The sequence below is a fragment of the Hesperophylax consimilis genome, chromosome 26, assembly GCF_061612785.1.
Source record: "Hesperophylax consimilis isolate HC1 chromosome 26, BYU_Hcon_1.0, whole genome shotgun sequence".
Taxonomy (NCBI): Eukaryota; Metazoa; Arthropoda; class Insecta; order Trichoptera; family Limnephilidae; genus Hesperophylax; species Hesperophylax consimilis.
Window position 1 is genome coordinate 3,095,892 of NC_142861.1, and position 18,483 is coordinate 3,114,374.

The following is an 18,483-nucleotide window of genomic DNA, read 5'->3' on the forward strand; positions in this document are numbered from 1 at the left end:
TATTTAACATGTTGTACAAACAGATTTTCTGTATAAATTTGAAGTGGACCAGCATTATAATAATCCACCTCAAGGACCTTGCATATAATGCCTTTTTAATCTCGTAAAATTAACCGCTTAAATCGTTATCTAAAATAAATCCATAAAACCTTAGTTTTATTTATTTTTCTAATGAATCTGAGAAAATTACATTTTTACTGTTTTGACAAGTTTTGTTGGGTTGAATTGAATTTTCCTCGATGTTATTTCGTTAAAACATGCACTTTTATCGTGCCTTGACAGAATCCTCGACACAACCTTGGTAGACAGACACATGTGTTGTGTAAATAATGTAATAGGTTTGTTAAACACCTGAATATATTAACAAGTGTCTAGTGATGTGAATTCTGCGCGGGAATAATGCTAGATTTAGTGTTGCTTGTCTTGTAACATTGTTGTTCTCCCGTCACCCGTCCAATCCTTGGTTATGGATGTAAATGAAGTATACAATACATGTTCCATCTATGCATCTTCCTATCATTGTAATATACGCCCGAAGCTAATGAAATGAGATAACAGCGATCACAATATATTATAGTCTCAATCTACATTCCATATTCCTCATCTCTCTCTGTAACATGGTTTATCCGTAGTGGTGGCAGAAAGTACTTATTTTCCATTCTCCTACTTGTGTTATATATATAACATTCTGTAAATAAAACCTACTGGGGATTATGCTGGATATCGTTAGCCGATTCATTGGACGTACTATCTGTTGTCGGAGATTTGCAGCGCTCGTTTCTGCGCTGCTCGGACAATTGCTCGTCAGTTGTTGGTGCAGTTTAGAAGGAGCGCTGGGAATCCGTTATGACGGCTTGTAAATAAATAATACATATCATTGATTGGATTTCACTTCTCCGGAGTTTCGTTAGGTAGTGGAAATCAAAAAAGGGAAAAGCTAAAAGGGACATATGCGTAACACTTTGTTTCGGGCAGTGACCGTTTGTTTGATGTTAAGTGGGACGTAATGCGTAATGCGAGGCAAGACAAGACAAGGGGTAAGTTGAGACATCTTGTCAGCTATCAGTAATGTGGAATACTTGAACATGTCGCCGTTCAGAACTGCGCTACAAAGGGAAGAGCAAAGGGTAATAGCCAGAGGGATCTTTGTCGTTTCTTACTCTTATTCAGTATCCTTACTGCAACCAACCGGAACAGATATGTTGTTGAAGGAACAGTCTGCCAAACGGGGGTCTAACGTCGGTTCAAAACATTGCGTTTGGTTTCGGTACAGTACGCCCAGGCCTATTCCCTAAGAGCTTTTCCTTTTGTTTGGTTCTCGCCGGTGGTGTGTTGGAGTCTGTCTACGTCCTCGAAGAACACTTTACTTGCTCACCATGCATCCACCTTATTTCACCTCCTGGAATATGGCGTGTTCTCTATTCGAAACCTAGACATTCTCCACCATCAAATATGACTGAAATACTTAGCTCTTTTCATTCTGTATGATAGCCAACCGATGATATATTTACAGATGCAGCCAACAATGGTTCCCCCAACATACACTCCAACGGCCCCACCGAGAATGGCTTCATGAAGTCTGAACCTTCCGAAGGCAGTCCTCTGCTGGATTCCTTCAACGACCCCATCGAATACAAGTACACTCCCCAAGGCATCGCGCACAGTCCTTCCACCGGCAGGGACTCGGACGAGCGCGACTCGGTGACAGGACACAGGATTAGTATTAGCAAAAACCTCAAACCAAAGAACAAGAAATTCCTGGCGCACTCGGCCAAGGCTCGCGCCCGGAACCTCTTCAATCAACTCTCCAGCCTGAACATTAACAATGCCCTGAATAACTTCGATAAGTTCCCCCCGGACGGGGCTCTCATGCCCGCTCTGGCCTCTCAGCTCTTCCCCTCCGAACTGGACCACAGAAACCTGCAAGACCCGGAGCTGGCTGCGGCGGGCTGGTACACTTCCCTCAACCTGAAGAACCAGCAGCAGATGGATGAGACCAGCGAGTCAGTGCGAGATTTCTGCTTCAAGGAGGGTGAGAACGTGTTCCGATGCAAGGTGTGCTCTCGCGTCTACACTCACATCAGCAACTTCTGCCGCCACTATGTCACTTCCCACAAGAAGGATGTGAAGGTGTTCCCGTGCCCCATCTGCCTGAAGGAGTTCACCCGGAAGGACAACATGGTGGCTCACCTGAAGATAATCCACAAGAACCAGGACGCGCAATCGGCTGTCTGAAGCCTGTCTATAGATATTCTCCGTGTGGGTATTTTGAGGGCTGAAGGAGCATTAGAGGTCGTATTAGAAGTGCCTACAATGCCTTGTAGTGTTTTCCTACTGTAGATTAATTTTGTAAGCTTTTTTCGGAAAGTTCTAGAGCATTTTTCATCGTGACACTTACAATATTCGTAACGAGGTAATTTATTTTATTTTATCGTTCATCGTCGTCGTCTTAACCTTCGCCTCAAAATATTTACGCAATTTACTTTCTGGATTACGTTCAAAATACTTTCCATTATTATCGTCTTTCGAAAAAACAGAAACGTGGACATGTTTTTAAAACGTGATTTTGTGACAAATTTCTGATTTGTTTCAGTTAAAAATATAACAATTGCATCGATGAATCTCACTTTGCAGTTCTTTCACTGAACCATATTTTTAAATTGTCATTGCAAAAATCACTTTTCCAAAAATGTGTTTGATTGTCTTCTATTTTAAAAAGTATTTTTTTGTCGATGGACCCGAAATTATTTTTACTAATCTTAATTTCATATATTTTTAATTAAAACAATGATTTAAGATGCGGGGCGTCTTATCTCAATTTACCGAGAGATTAGAAACATCCTAAAAATACGTATTTCAACGATAGTGAGAGGATATTTCACTCGTTGAAATGCGTGATTTACGAATATTACTCTCTCGGATTTTGAGAGTGTCCCTGTTATTGTGCAATATTTTTTGTGATATATTCTCGCTAACATTTCAATTAACCCAACACGACAATATGATATTTGTATTGCCGAGGTTCCCTGTCCCCACCATGTAATATAATGGAAAGTATTACAATGTTACTATAAACACGAATAAATTCTAAATTAGATATTTTCCTGTTAGATTTGTAGCTGATACAATTCAATTATTCTAGATCACAGATACAGATTTTTAAATTTTAAACAATTTCTCAAGTAGCGTCGTTGTTTTCACATATTTAACGTTTTCAATTAAAGTGACGAAAAGTTTAAAAAAAAACTACACCTGTAAAATTAAAAATATTTAGCAAACAGTTTTATTATTTTTATCAAATAGTTAGTCAGGGTAATTACGCAACTATACTTAAAGAAAAATAATAGTGAAAAACAAAGAGAGCTAAAATACTAGAAAATAAAACTTAAAAAAACATAGTTTATAATATATTATTGATGGTTATTTAAATGAAAAGTATAAATCTAAGTTAGGTACTGCAAAATTTCATGGCCTTATCGACAACAATATTCGTGTAATGAATTGTTGGTTAAAATATTTAAAAGAAAAAAATATTAAATTATTTGAGAGTTTTAGAATTTATAATATTTACGAGAAATGTGAATGCTTGTACAACAAGACTTGCCCCGGGGAACTTTAATTATATAATACTGAATGTTTATAAAATACAGGAGTTGCCTCTTTATTGTGTGTTCTTATAAAGATTACACGATTATTTATATTTTATTGATTTTAATTCAAGTTTTTGGCGCTGCTCTTCTTTTTGTGCAAATATCAACCAAATTACCAAAAAAATAAAATTGTTCTCGTCTCGAATTGGGATGAATTTTCTCCTGCTAACAAGTCATACGTGTTACAGACATATTTGATTTATTCAAGGAAGCGTATAAATTCAAACTATTTGGACGAGCTTTATCAAAATACTCAAAAAATGAATTTTTTTTTTAATTTTCTAGATTCGAAATGCTGTAATCAAGATATTTGCACACATTCTGCAGCTGATTTTAATATTTTTAAGCAATTATAACTTATGGCTTTTAAGTCAAAAATGAATTATGGCAGTCTGTAAACTTAAAAAGATAGATTAATTTTAACATGTTGTCTTGCCTGATGTCTGAACAGCCCGCCGATGTTACAATAATTAACAGACGTCGATTGTCAAAAATACTATTTACATCATTATTCTTGTTCCTACGCTAGCTATTCTGTACTTACAACCTGTTCAGGGCGGATAGAATGGTAGCTTACTTAATGACTTGTAACTTTAAACCATTGTTTTCAAATATTATATTAGTTGAATGATACAGAATAGCCAGTTTATTTACTTTGTTCAAAGGCCCTAATCAAATGTTATCGGCCGACAAATTAATATATTGATTATTTATTTAAAACGAGTCCCTTCTGTGTTATTAAAGAAAATGATTGTTTTTTTTTCATTATGGCGCTATTATAATTGTTGATTATTTTATCTTAAACATATAAATATCCCGCTAATATATTATATTTATACTTACTAGGTGAAAAGTTATACTCCTTGTTGACTTAATTATATAATTATTTAAATGTTAAGAATATATTTTGGGAAATGTTGAAGAGCTATGAATAAGAGTTGGGGGATGTTTGATGGCTGCCGATATCTTGCTGATAGAATTTAATTGATGTCGGAATGTATTGAGTGTTTACAGATATATTTTTTAACTAAAAATTTAGAAACTTAAATTGTTGGGTTGGTATATGACTTCAAAGTTTTGCAATTGTGAATTTAAAATGCTAGGAACTTAAATGCGTTAAGTAGTACTTATTTTTTTTAATAATGTGCTTATTACTTAATTTATTTTCAATACAATATTAGAATATTATTTAAAAGAATTATGTTGTTAGTAAAATTTTGGTACTTACACTAGGCGAAGTGATGTGTCCACCAGCTGCAGGGACGGGGGCTTTCGCCACCCGTGGCTAGGCATTACTGAAATGTACTTCTTCTTGCCTGTTGTCTTTATGATGACAAAAATTTACTCCATTATGGTTTTTAAAAACCGATTGATATTTAGAATACCTTTAATATTCTTTCATGGATATTTTGTCTATGGTCACTTTTTTATTAAGAATCAAAAAAAAAACTTTACCCAATTTAGTGCTAGCCATGTGCCTTTGCCTACCTTATAAGTAGTGTGATAAAAAATCTGGTTTTAAAAGTTAAAAAACCTCTTTGAAAAGATTTTAATTTATAAAAATGAATTGGCATTTCGGGACCAAAAGCTATATTCATTTGAAACTTAGAAAAATTTCCCCCCTTTTTCGGTCATTTTTATAACCATAGACAGTAGTTTTTATTTCACAATTGCAAAATGAAGTATGTGTCGGAGATTAATAGAAGACTTAAAATTTTCTCAATTGCCTTAGATGAAAAAAAAAACTTAAGGAAATGCTTGATAAATTATATATTGTTAGGATGGGAAAAAACGTGGTGATATTTTATTAAAAATGAAAGATTTTAATCTGACACAAGACTGTAGAATCAAAATGGATGGGGATGCGTGTTGGATGAAGCGCGGGTGAAGGAATTAACATTGTAAGCCCCATTTTTTAAGTATTGACTGCTGGTATTGTGACCCAAACAAAGAAAGGTAATTTTTAAAACCATTTGAATGAAGATGGTATTTATGTACATCTCACGGGCAGCTTCCAATTGAGACAAAGAAAATATAAAATTAATGATTAGATTACAATGTGCCCTATCTACAAACACCCTAGCTAGTAATGGTAAAATTATCCTTATTATTATAATTGAAGTTAGAAGATTTGTTTATGTGGTAATAACTTAGCTGTATTTTGTTGTTGATCACTCATAAAACTTGTTTTAATTTAACTATGTGAAACATACTTGTGTACCTATACTGGCTGGATGAAGTTTAGTAGGATAATGATAATGCTGGCGAGAGGTCCCCTCGCAGATCAATTACCTGAGTAATCCAAACTATTTATTGGTAGAAAAGATGGTGGACAAGTGGTAGCCAACCACCGGTAACTCTGCCTCGGGGCTCATCGTCTTATTATGTATAGATATTTAAACAACAGTGTCGAGCTATTTCATTTATATTTTATTGTTTACTATTAGGTGATTGGAGAATAAAAGCATAGAGTTTTATTTTACAACGTTATAATGCCTTGTTAATTAATATTATTCAATTTTGTTATAATTATCTTTTATTTTCTTGGTCATTGAGTTATTATTTATATCGCAATTTTATTATTTATTTATTTCCTCGTTGACTCATATACACACCAAAGGTGATGGGAAACTTTCCTGTCTAACGTGAACTCAAATTGTTATCGAATTTGTTAAATTATTTTATTTATTACGAACGTCCTCCTCCCAGTGGTTGGACGAAACCGCTAACTTTTACTAATCCTCGACTCGTTGTCTCAGTCGGTCACAAACATGGTAATCTTTCAAATGTTGCTATTATTTATTTTACTTTAGTCGGTATATGAATACCATGTTTTACGACCGACTGACGCATGATTTCATACAAAAGTTTCAAATAGAAACATGGAATTTACTAAATTTGTCTCAATGATATAAAACTTAACCGAATTTCACTCAAAAATTATTTTTGTAAACGGAAATCAATTGAGACCTGTTTTTGTTTATTCCTTTGTTCTCTACAGACTTTATCTTGCCAAGAATTATTTTTAATAAAATAACACTAATAATAATTGTGCCTATTGACTTATTGTTGCAAACGATAAATTATATTCCGTATTGCTAAACAAATATTATTGTACTTACATGAAAAACGGTCCACGTTCGAAATGAAATTTTTTTAATGTTTTTATTCGACTAATTTGTGAATTGGAGGATTTTAAAATATATCGCAAGGTGGCCTACGAAGATCTACTGTTACAAGAACCTCTAAAGGTAAAGTTTGGTGCTAAACAGTATGTATCTTGCAATTTGCAATCCATTTATAGATGTTTTAATTACAAATTATAATTTTTGATTAACGGTGATTATGAACTGTCGGTAAGATGAATTTGATATGATTTTTGTACTTAGTTCTTTTTTCCTTTGCACACCTTACTTAAATAATACACTTTAAAGTAAATTTTTAGAAATATGATTTTTTCCTGCAATAATAAATTTTAGTATGTTCGTCAGTTTATTACAGATGATAAAATTATTAATTTTGGTTGAGCTTTTGTAGTGAAATTATGTTTTTGTGCAATAATACCATACAATTCAATGCTACGCATACATAATATAGGATGCTTTTGCCATTTTGTTCATTGAACGGTTGTGAAGATTCACATTGATGTTAAAGACGTACAATGATCATAAATCTTCACGCCGTTGTTTTAATTTCAGCGATCAATTATTACAAAACTTTATAATATCATTCATCTTTTTATGTATAATCGAAAATAAAATTGCGCAGCATTCTTTTGTGTGGTATAATATAACTGACAGATTTAAAATTATACGTTCCCTGCAATTTGAAAATTTGAGGCTATATTTAATAATTCATAGTTAGAAAATTAAGCATTAGCTTCTATTGTGTACAAGCTTAATTATATTGCTGTTTTTATTTTTAGTAATTTAAATATTTTAGCGACGTATGTAATCTGTTTGAGGGGTAGTTTGTGAAATTATTGTTCTCGCGTTTCTATCTTCTGTCTGGTGGTTAGGCTTCTAAATTGGTCTGGACAGCCAAATGGGAAACATTCAATTGAACTGTGTAGTTTATTGACGATTGTGTTTTTCACAAATTGATGATATTATGTGGACATCCTTGGTGGAGATAGATTGATATTGGATTATATTAACCTCTCAGGCCTCTGGCAAGAAAAAAGCGATAATTCTTAAAGACGCTGCCTGATGTCGGCGAATTTGGTTTTAAAATTGCAAATAAATGGTGTATTATACCCTTTCAAATTTTATTATTAGAAATAAACTCAATTTTAATGCAAACATTAAATATGGCTCACCTTATATATTTTCGTCTAAACACAGTGCTAAAATTACTGGTAACAAAAACAAAACAAATTTTATTATACAAATTTATTATGAACATCACCTCACTTTTTGTCGTTTCATATTAAAAAAAAAATCATGTAATTTTCTAAAATTGCAGTCGGAACCTTCGGTTTCATAGAGGCGCACATTTCAATCATTTTGTGGATAACTTCTAGATTTGAATATAAAGCGTGGTGTTTTCTCTTTCTAACACCTTTTAAATTGTATTTCTCACCATGATAGTAAGGGAGATGCAATGATTTCTATTAGACCATTATATGAGCTGTTCCCAAAACCGAACCAATTCGCCTGAGGGGTAATTAGTAGAATATGATCTGATCTTGCCCATTTGGTGTCCGTCTTCCCTCTCGTAGGCAGCTTTCGGCAGATATTCTGTGATTAAAGATAAATGAAATAATTTGGGAAAATTAGAATTGCCGTTAATTGATGAACGTGACCCGCCGGGTCGACGGTTTGTTTGAAGGTTCTAAAGTGAAGTAAAGTTAAAGACTTGAAAGTGTTGCTTGCCCCCTTATATTCCCTCAGTTTCGAGGATTCCTATTACATTTAGTTGATTAGATTATTACAGTTAATTAATGTGTTCTGACGGCAATAATTATTAAAAACGCTATTAATTTATTTAAGTTCAGATGATATCAATATTATTGTTTTTAATTGCCCGTTTTCGCTTCCAAATATTATTATTTTACTATTTTTAAATCCTGATAAATATAATTATTTATTTTTTTATCATTGCTTTTTAGCATTGATTTTGTTGTAACTTAATGTTTTTTTTTTCTATTTTTAAGATAAACTTCTACAAAATATCAATTAGGCCTCCAAACGCCTTCTGCATATTGCTTGATATTTTATTTACTGGAAAGGTTTTTTTTTAAGTTAATCGTTATTTTATGTTTATTTTGTTTTTATTAAGTATTTAACTATACAAATATTATTTATTTATTACTATTGTCAATTTCCTAAGGATACATAATTATTTTTTACTTTCAAAGGATTATTAAATGGCCGTTCCAAAAAATATTATTTCATATTACGCTAAAATATATTTTTTGTATAGCAGCTTTATTTGAAATATTTTAAGTAAATATCTGAAATATCAGAAGCTCCTTTGTTTATTTTCTTGTTTTATTTTTCTGCTATCTAATAGCGGAATATTTTTGTTGTCTTTTTTAGATTTTCCTGTTATGATTTGTTTTTTAGATGTACTATTTATAAAATTATCATAAAATTTTAAAATAAAGGATTTATTTTCAGAAAAAATTACCTACTTTTATTTTTTACACACTATTCTACTAAATCAAATACACAATGCACCAAATTAACCAAAAACTATGATTTTTCTTTATATCAAAGCAACAATATAGTGGTCCCGGAAAGAGATAGTGTATGTGACGTCATCATTCTAGTATCTTCTGTCCTTTTCTTTTTCATACAAGACGTGTGACAAGGAAGAGGACTATCGTCGATGACATACGTACAACCTCTCTCTGGGACGACTATATAATGATTTGTGGGTATTTTGAAGTATTGCTTTTGTTGTTACAAAATTCATTTATCTAAGAAAATATGGATTTGTTGTTAACTGTTTTAATATAAATGTCTCATTATTTTTACCACGCCCAATCTGGAAAATGGCCAAATGGAAAAGTAAGAAACTGCACGATTTTAACTCTTTTATTCTGTGTATGTTTGACAAAATGAACATTGGACGGGTTGTTTCACAGAAATTCAAATATAAAATTGTCATCATCGAATGGCCATTCAGCGCCATTTTATCTTTTTAACAGTTGAAAGATCCCCATTAAATGCCGATTCTAAATGGAACAAATTGTGATCAGCAGTAGAGGACAACTATCACGTTGTTAAGCTTGTCAGCTTATTACAATTTGATAGAAAGATGAAATGCGCCTATAATCTGCATTTAACGGGGACCAACGAAATGGCACTGAGTGACCATTTTATGACAATGTTACATTTGAATTTCTGCGAAACAACTGGGCCTAAGTATTGTGATTGTGTTTTACTATAATTAATTTTAATGGTTACTTTGATTAAATGCTGCACATTCCGAGCAGAGGAAGTGATAAAACTCCAGCTGTCGGAGTCACCATTTAAATGGAAATAATTGAAAACTGAATACTATCTTTAAAGCAAGTTAGAATTTTGTCGCAGCTTTGAGTCTGCCTAGAGATTATAATCAGAATAGATAAGATTTTTAGTTCTCTATTTCAAAATCCTTCTATTTATCAGTCCTTAGTTTTCAATCTGACTAACAGATTCTTTAAAAAATATTTTGTTCACTCGTCTAATCTTTAAAAATATATTTTTTTCTGTAATATTTTTCACAAAGACTTACAAGGTAGCGATGAGTCATTCATGAACTAGCCGCACAATTACCTAGACTAACTACCTAGAATCTTATTTTTCTCGTGGTACGAGACAGTGTACCGGTACCATCATTCATACGCTAACACTGGGAGCCGTATCGGGCGAGTACAGTATTCTCATTGCTCTTACGCTCTGAGTTCACGGCTACCGTGGCTTCCACTCTTGTTGAAATGTGTTATCATCGCTATTACGTGGTGACAATTCAATCTATTTATTTATATCAATAGTAAACAATCACATAATGGCTAGATTTTAGTTTTCAGCAATGTAGAACAGAATTATAAATTTTTGTATTTTACTAGCTTGAAAGTTATTATTTTCCGCACATTATTTAGATTATGTGTCGTCTTGTCATCCTTTTTAAAAAGTCAAGTGTTATAATGTCTGTATTGGATGTTTCAGGCAAGACTCCCCCCGGCCTCCTGACTCCCAAATCCGAACCCTGCAGTGAAGGAAAGGGCGATCACCCAGGCAAGATACGGGTCAACCCCCTCACGCAGACCGCCACCACATCCAACGCAAACGCCTTTGACGCCCTCCCCAACTTCCAATCCGACACTCTCAACAACAACAACCTACCTTTAAGTCAACAGAGCTCCCCGAGACAGCCTATACGGCGCAGGGTTCGTAGACGCGCCAACTCCGCCTCCAATGACCCCGCCGAACAACTCACCGAAATGTCTGTTCGCGGGCTGAATTTATTTCGCTACGCAAGCGTCAACGAAGGGATCTACCAATGCACAGAGTGTGCAAAAGAAAACATACAAAAAACATTTAAAAACAAGTACTCCTTCCAAAGGCACGCTTTCTTATACCACGAGGGCAAGCAGAGAAAGGTATTTCCCTGCCCCGTCTGCTGTAAAGAATTCTCCCGGCCCGACAAGATGAAGAACCACATGAAGACGACGCACGAGTGCTACATGCCCAAGGACTGCGTCTTTCCGCCCGGCTACTTCATGATGGGCGGAGCCGAGTCGCCCCTCCCGCCCGGCATGAAGATGGACTCCCCCAACCCTCACAGCATGAAGATGGAGTCTCCCGGCGGACCCGACTCGTCCCCCGACCCCGTGGGGAACTGATGAAAGGGAGAAAATCCTGAATATCCGCCCACCACCACAAGACATTTACAATAGTTGCCATAACAAACACAATCTGCAATAATTCTTACAGAATTGTTCTCGTACAGTTAGTTTAACTAGCTGTCGACAAGATGGCGGCATTTGTGCAAGATGGCCGACAGGTGTGTGGTCGACAGGTCAAACAATATTACCACGTCAGACGAGGCGGCCAGTGACCCTCGATAGGGAATAAGTTGACGCATGTTTTATATTATTTGAGTTAGACGTAGTTGTACAATGACTTGCGATTCGCGAGCGTTGCAGTGGGCATAGATAGATAGATTTATCTTATTTTGCACACTCTCACGAGAATTTAAAATCCCACTTTTATTTTTTTACATATAACATAAACGCACCTCCTTACGTATATGGACATATTATAGATTATATGACTGCGGAGTTGATGACAAGATACCAGTAGTAGAATATAAGTTTATCTTCTCTAATTTATCCCTAATGAAGCTGTAAGAGTATAAGGAAATAATCCAATTAACATAAGATGTGTAGAGTACAATATAAAAAGATAAAGTTTAACATGATAAATAAATAGTTTTTATGGTCGGCGACTAACTTTAAGTTTCAATATATTCTCTTATTATTATTATTATCGTCTTCTTGTTTACGTTCTTGCATTTAATGCGATGATTAACGGTATAGATTTATGTCCGAGGAAAGATAATTTCATTTGTGTCCACACATATTTTACGCAACGGGTTATTCAGTAAGTTTTTTTATTGTGAAATAGTTTATAATTGAAATGTGTCGATGGCCACTGAAAGCGCGCACAAAGTTTAATAATTATTAATTTTATCAAATCGTCTTTACTCGACGTTGTAAAGAGTTTATTCTCGTATTGAAAAATTTGTTTATAGATATATTCGCAAAAATATTAAAGAGTGCAAAAATATTAGGATATTGAATGAGTTTTTTATGCTAAGACGTAGTTATGCGTTTGGCATATTGTGAAAACAATGTTTTAAATTAGGTATTATTGCAAAAACAATAAAATCAAAAGTCTTCCGTATTTGTTTATTAGGCTAAAAGGTTTGCCTGCTGTCGAACTTGTCAGCAAGCCGAAAGTCTGAATTCAATTATTTTCTACTTGCACCGTTTTGGAATTAAATTGAATCATTTTCAAGTAAATACATAATATTGTATTCCGCGTCATTTTACAATTATGCAATTAGGCGCGACTGTTACCTAGTTGCAAAAGCAATTCTACGCAAATAAAACAAATTTCACGAAAAGGCAAACGTTGAATACTTTGTACGGAAAAAATTATGTTTTTCTTTTGCCAAGAATGCCAGCTTGTAGTTTAATTTAAAATGTTGCATTTGAATAAAATCACCTTCAGAGAGTTATGCTTTTGCAACTTAGTGATTCTTATAAATCTTTTTTTATATGCTTTTTTTTCATTTAATTGGAGGCAATTTTACTTGTGTTTTGGAGAGACTTTTTTTTTAGTTTAGGACCCTTAAAAAAGATGTATGTTTTTAGTTTTGATCATGTGATAAATGTACGACGTTGTAGGAGCGTTGCAACATGGTTGCCGTTTTATTTTTATTTCGTTTGTCTCGAATTTTCGCCACTTCTCTTGGCAAGAAATGTATTTTTTAGTTTAATTATGTTTTGTTAATAATTATTTTAGTCCTAACGATTTGCACAAGTCAAAATTTTCCGTACTTTATTAGTTTAAGTTCTACTCTTGAAGAGGATACTTTTATTATTTTGTCTTTTTCATTTCGATTCTAAGAAAGGAATCTTATTTTATCATTATCATAATATATACTTATCATAATGTATATTTATCATAACATATGTTAATCACAAAATATATTTATCATAATATATATTTATCATAATATATATTTATCATAACATATGTTTATCACAATATATATTTATCATAATGTATGTTTATCATAATATATATTTATCATAATATATATTTATCATAATGTATGTTTATCATAATATATATTTATCATGTAAACATTCTCTTATTGATTATTATTAATGCATATTTTATTTTGTTTTCTTTTGTGGTAAGTATTTGTTAAATGATATCTTGTAACACATCATTGTATAGAGACTTTACTGTATCCATTAAAAAAAAAAAACAAATCGCATTTACATATCTTTAAAAAAAAAAACATTCACTTTTTTATTTGTTGAAACTAACATTATTATTGTCTATGTATAAAACCATAGATAATCAATAATAAAATATTGTTAAAGATTATTAGAATCATTGATCTGTTTTTTTAACTAATTCAACTGCACATTTTTTTTTCTATTTTTCCATCTTTTTACTGCTTTCTGTATTATTTTATTTGCTAAATGATTTTTGTACTGTTGACAATTTTAACATTTATTTACTTTAATGAGTATACTTTAACTATATACATATATATATAAATATCATGCTATACGAAGAATACATGAGATATATAAGGTGATCGGGGGTTAAGTTCACTTTAGGGGGTGATTCAAGATAGTACAATTAAAAAAGATACACAACTTTTTTCGAAATTCCAATGTTTGAAGATAAAAAAAATTGAATTGTTTGTAAGAAAAAACAAACCGAAAAAGTTATTTATCTTTTTTACTTCTACTATCACATAGAATTTAACTTCTGAAGTTAATGCACTTGACCCCTGGACACCCTATATGTATATAGACGTTTTGATTTGTACTGTGTTTTTAGTATATAATTCACAAATAAGTGTCTTTTGTAACAAAGTATATTTTGGCTAGGGAAAATGCAATTTTCCGAGAGCAGAGCATTTTATTTTTCCTTCTAGAATGAAATTATATTTTACCACTCTTAAGGCAGAAGTTGTATTCAAATGGACTGGCAAACTTGACCATAACGTTATGTTATCATTTTTATACTTTTTTTTTTAATGTAGAAATGTTGTGCAATCCATTTTTTTTTTGTATAATTTTTGTTCAAACCTAAATGAAATTTTCTTCATTTAAATTTTATTGTTAAAAAAAATTAGGATATTTATTTTTCTGCATTGGAATGGCCAGTAAGTAATATTACTTTCAGTTTAAGGTTTAAAAGTGACACAATTTATAATTTTTGCGTTTTTAGATGGCGGCGCTAGTTAAAATATTAAAAAAAAAAAATAAACACTTTTCGCAAGAGATTTTGTTTGTTGGCGGGTGTACATACAGAATGTGAATAAAAACTTTTGTCCATATAAAAACTCAATTCTTTCAACTAATATAATTTTTTGGTGATTCAATCCAATATTGTATTTGTATTCGTTTCTTGAAAGAATTGAGTTTTTATTCACATTCTGTATGTACACCCGCCAACAAACAATTATGTAATCTCTTGCGAAAAGTGTTTTTTTTTTCTAAAATATTTTAACTTAAGTTTGGATTTAAATGAAAGCGAAGATTATGAATTTTGTTACATTTAACTTAAAAAAATATGAAAGTTACATTTCATTTTCAACTTTCTGTGTCCAATCTGTGGGATTCACTTGACATTTTTTGGCAGATAACTAGGATGAAATAATTGCAAGTACAAGATTTTCAATATGATGGTTGGAACAAATGTAAAATGGGATAATTCAGATCTGTAATCTTGATTTTTGTAAAATAATAAGTTACGCTAAACTGGATATGATTCGAGATTTTCACGGCCAAAAGTATTATAGTGATTTTTGGGGTATTATGCCTTGATTTAATTACTCATCTGCCCTGATGATGGACACTTTAATGCTGTCCGAAACGAAGGAGGTAGCTCACAGGGCATAATACTCCAAAAAAAAAAATGCTAAATCAATTCATCCTTTTAACAAGAAAATTTGTTTGCCATTCTCAAGATGACCCCATCTTCTTCAGGAAAAAGTTTAAACTAACAACAAAAATATATTAAATATAAGTCACCGTGAAGTCTTTGAGTGGGGATTAACTCAAAGAGAGGAGTTGGTAAGGAATGTGCGAAAGTAACAAAGCATTTTACCGTGAAAATATATTAAGAATTATATTACTTCAGAGTTATGATGCCCCCAAAATATAAAGTAAATCATTCTTTATCTGTCAGCGTTGCTGTTATATTAATTTTTATTGGCCTTTTTTAAGTTTTTATTATTTTTGCAAGAGTGTATAAAATTGTTTTGTAAAAATTCTGCTAATATGGCATTCCTGCTTCTAGACCATGTTGATTTCAATAAAAAAAATTAACCCGTCAGGCCTCTGGCATATTGACCGTTGTATTTCTTAAAGATGCTGTCGGAAAGACGGAGAATTTGTGTGTATTTCCGCTTCTCAATAAAATATAAATAAATTGGATATTTCTGAACGTATTCGAAAACTAAAAACTGTTTTAAAAAGGCGAAGAAATACGCTTTCAAATTTGATTATTACAAAGAAATAAACTTTAAAAATTTTAATACAAGATACCAACAAAAGAAAAAAACTAACTTATTTTATTGTCACCTTATTTCTTTGTTGTTTTGTATGAAAATAATTAATGAAAATTTCAAAACATTCGAAATCTTTCATTTCAAAGAGGTGTACATTTAAATTGTTTTGTGGTTAACTTCTAAAATTAAATATAAAGCATGGTGTTTTTTTCTTTCTAACCGTTTATATCACATTTCTCACCATGACAGTAAGAGGGAGAAGCAACGGTTTCTAATAAACCATGAGCCTGAAGGTTAAATGAAAATTATCAACGAAAAAATATTTTGTTGAAATCAATGTTGTTATTTCTGGTATGCAATTAGACTACTTATATTTTCAGTATCGCCCTTTAAGTACGGTTGTTCCATTGAAATAGAATACACTAAATGAGCCCATAAAATGAACAGCGTCAATCTGTTGATTCAGTGACAGTCTAGTTCCATATTTACCAGACTACTTTCAATATTATGTAATTTTTTTTTGTATTAGGCCAGTTTGGTGGATTTTCTCTCAATGGGTGTTGTAATATTTGATGAATGCAGAGTAGATTATGTTTAACGTTATTATATTTCTGGTTAATAAATATATTCAGATGTGTAATTATATACTTTTTTTTATGATTATTGATATAGATTTATATTTTAGTTTTATCTGAAAGCAATTTAATGTTGTCACTTGGATGTGATTTGAACATAGAGTAACATATGCACAAGCAGAAATAGATATATAAAGTTTAAACTAATAACTAAAAATGAATTTACGTTATTACACAGAATATTTCTATTTTAGTGTTGTATTGATAAAGTTAATTGAAAAAAATAAAATCATTATCAAAAGTGAACTCTGTTTTTATGTTTCCTTTTGCTCAATCCGTGGATAATATTATTTATTTTTGTACTTTACAGGGTGACTTGTACTTGATGTGAAATATAAAACAATATTTAATGACTCTTAAACGAAAATTAGAAAAAGTTTTGGTCACGTCTAGATTGCACCTCAGCCTTGCCGTGGCTTTGCTCTGAAGTATGATACAGTTAAATATGACCGAAGGAGATAGGGGATAGATTAGCTCAGTGGTAGAACAAAGCCTCGGCAAGCTGAGTCCTGGGTTCAATTCCTGGATGTGACCAAATCTCTTTCTGTTTCAATTTTCATTTAAGATTAACTAATATTGTCTTCAATGATTAAATATTACCATTTAAAGTTGTACTACAAATATAAAACAAAAAATTTATTGTAGACTTGTAGAAAAGTCAATAGATGTCGTACATTAAAATAAAAATGGATATATTTATCCAAGATACTAAATTGCACTTAGTTCGGGAAGAATCTTGCAATTATACATAAAGATAAGCCATCCAAATATAATATGCTTTAAGAAAATGAAAGTTGTTGGAACTTCTTAGTCGATGTATGATACAGTTAAATATGACGGAAGGGGATAGGGTAGGATTAGCTCAGTGGTAGAGCAGAGCCCCGGCATTGCTGAGATCCTGGGTTAATTCCTAGATATGACCGAATCTTTTTCTGTTATAATTTTCAGACAGAACTTCGAAAGAACCTTCACAGAACTTGAAAATCAATTTTGAAATTTGATGAATTGTTTAAATTCTGTGCAACAACCCGTCCTAAGTGTTTTGATTATGAAAGCTGCACAGTTTTGACTGAAAATTAAGTTGTCTGAAAAAGATAATTGACTTTACTTTTTTTTTTATGTGACACCTCACAAGAGCGTCCCTGCCTGTGCAGTGTACAGACAGGGGAACTATGTCACCACCCGGTTGGGCGGCGTTGTGAGGCGGAATAAGGTAGGGGCTGTAGGAAGGGATTTGTTAATGCGGGCCTTGAAGAGGCTCGGATTATAGGAGGGAGGAAAAACAGATGCCGGTAGCTCGTTCCACATACGAGCCGACTTACACAAAAACGAGTCGTAAAAACGGCCCGTTCTCATGAAGTCAACCGTGAACGGGTGTTCAGCTCGCGTCCGTCGAGTTTTGCGCACGTGCATCAGGAATCAATGCTGCTAGCTCCTTGGAGCAGGCTCCATTGAAATACCTGTAGAACAGACACAGCATGCCTACATTGCGTCTATGCATTAGAGAAGGCAATCGGTCTGTTAACAACGGATTGTCAATCAGACGGATCGCTCTCCTTTGCACAGATTCAAGCAGGTTTATTAAGTATTTTGGGGCACCAGCCCAAAGGTGGCTCCCAAATTCAATAGTTGGGCGGACTTGAGACTTGTACAGGGTCAGCAGCTGGTCACTGTTGAAGAATTTCCTAGCCCTGTACAAGACGCCCAACTTCTTGGAGGCCTGATTTACTCGGGCTTCTATGGATCCCCGACTGGTTTGAATTTACACTTGACCAGGTTTTAATGCAGCAATCTATGGGCCCAGAGCCAACAATTATTATTGCGCCAATCTTCCAGCAGAAGCCATTTATAGAGGCGATAACATTATGTACATGCTCACTTAAAGCGGTTTTTCTGTTAACCACTTGTGCGATAGTTACCCAAATTTGGGTAGCACTACT

General features: G+C 32.9%; 1 protein-coding gene across 1 annotated transcript in view; it reads left to right on the forward strand.

The window, feature by feature from the left end:
• Nucleotides 1-18,483, forward strand: part of ttk (zinc finger and BTB domain-containing protein ttk) — a 67,547-nt gene that overhangs the window by 16,409 nt on the left and 32,655 nt on the right. Inside the window, exons 3-5 of the mRNA XM_089647614.1 lie at nucleotides 1,514-2,233; nucleotides 10,808-11,472; nucleotides 11,576-11,585. Of these exons, the coding sequence (XP_089503740.1) occupies nucleotides 1,514-2,233; nucleotides 10,808-11,472; nucleotides 11,576-11,585 (1,395 nt within the window). The remainder of the gene's footprint in view (nucleotides 1-1,513; nucleotides 2,234-10,807; nucleotides 11,473-11,575; nucleotides 11,586-18,483) is intronic.